The sequence below is a fragment of the Penaeus monodon genome, chromosome 34 (genome assembly GCF_015228065.2).
Source record: "Penaeus monodon isolate SGIC_2016 chromosome 34, NSTDA_Pmon_1, whole genome shotgun sequence".
NCBI lineage: Eukaryota > Metazoa > Arthropoda > Malacostraca > Decapoda > Penaeidae > Penaeus > Penaeus monodon.
Genome location: NC_051419.1, coordinates 26,104,444 through 26,104,948, shown reverse-complemented (window position 1 = coordinate 26,104,948; position 505 = coordinate 26,104,444). Strand labels below are relative to the sequence as shown.

General features: G+C 56.6%; 1 protein-coding gene across 1 annotated transcript in view; it reads right to left on the bottom strand.

Moving 5' to 3' along the window:
* The window catches only part of LOC119594664 (probable G-protein coupled receptor AH9.1), a gene marked incomplete at its 5' end in the record, with an annotated part of 37,725 nt that overhangs the window by 372 nt on the left and 36,848 nt on the right, over positions 1-505 (bottom strand). The window contains 1 exon segment of the mRNA XM_037943720.1: positions 1-385. Within this exon segment, the coding sequence (XP_037799648.1) occupies positions 21-385 (365 nt within the window).

Below are 505 nucleotides of genomic sequence, written 5' to 3'. Positions count from 1 at the left end.
ACATTCGCCTTCTCAGGTTATCATAGATTGGTGGCGGCATACTTGCTACTCGAGCCTTCGATCCCCTCCTTGACTCGGTCTATCGCCCTCTTGATGAGCGTCGTGAAAGCGTTTCGAATGTCCTTGCTGAAGAGGAAGTACAGGATGAAGTTGAGACCGAAGTTCAGGAACTCGAGGTTGTTGGCGATCGCGCGGAAGATCTGGAAGTCGAGGTTGTTTCTCTTGTCGTCGCTGAAGGTGAGGGAGAGCACCGCCGCCGGGATGTTGGTCACGAAGAACGCCACGATGATCGACACCAGCAGGAGGACCAGGCGACGCTCCATGTCGTGGCGGCGCTCGCTCATGCCCCGCGCGACGTGGTGGGTCTGCGCCGGAGGGGGAGGGCCTGTGGGAGGAGAGGGGGAGGGTCGGTGAATCGATACTGGATTGGATTACGTTTAGAACGGTGAAGACACGGGGCGGAAAAGAAAGGATGTGGGAAGGAGGGAAATCAATGTAGTGTATA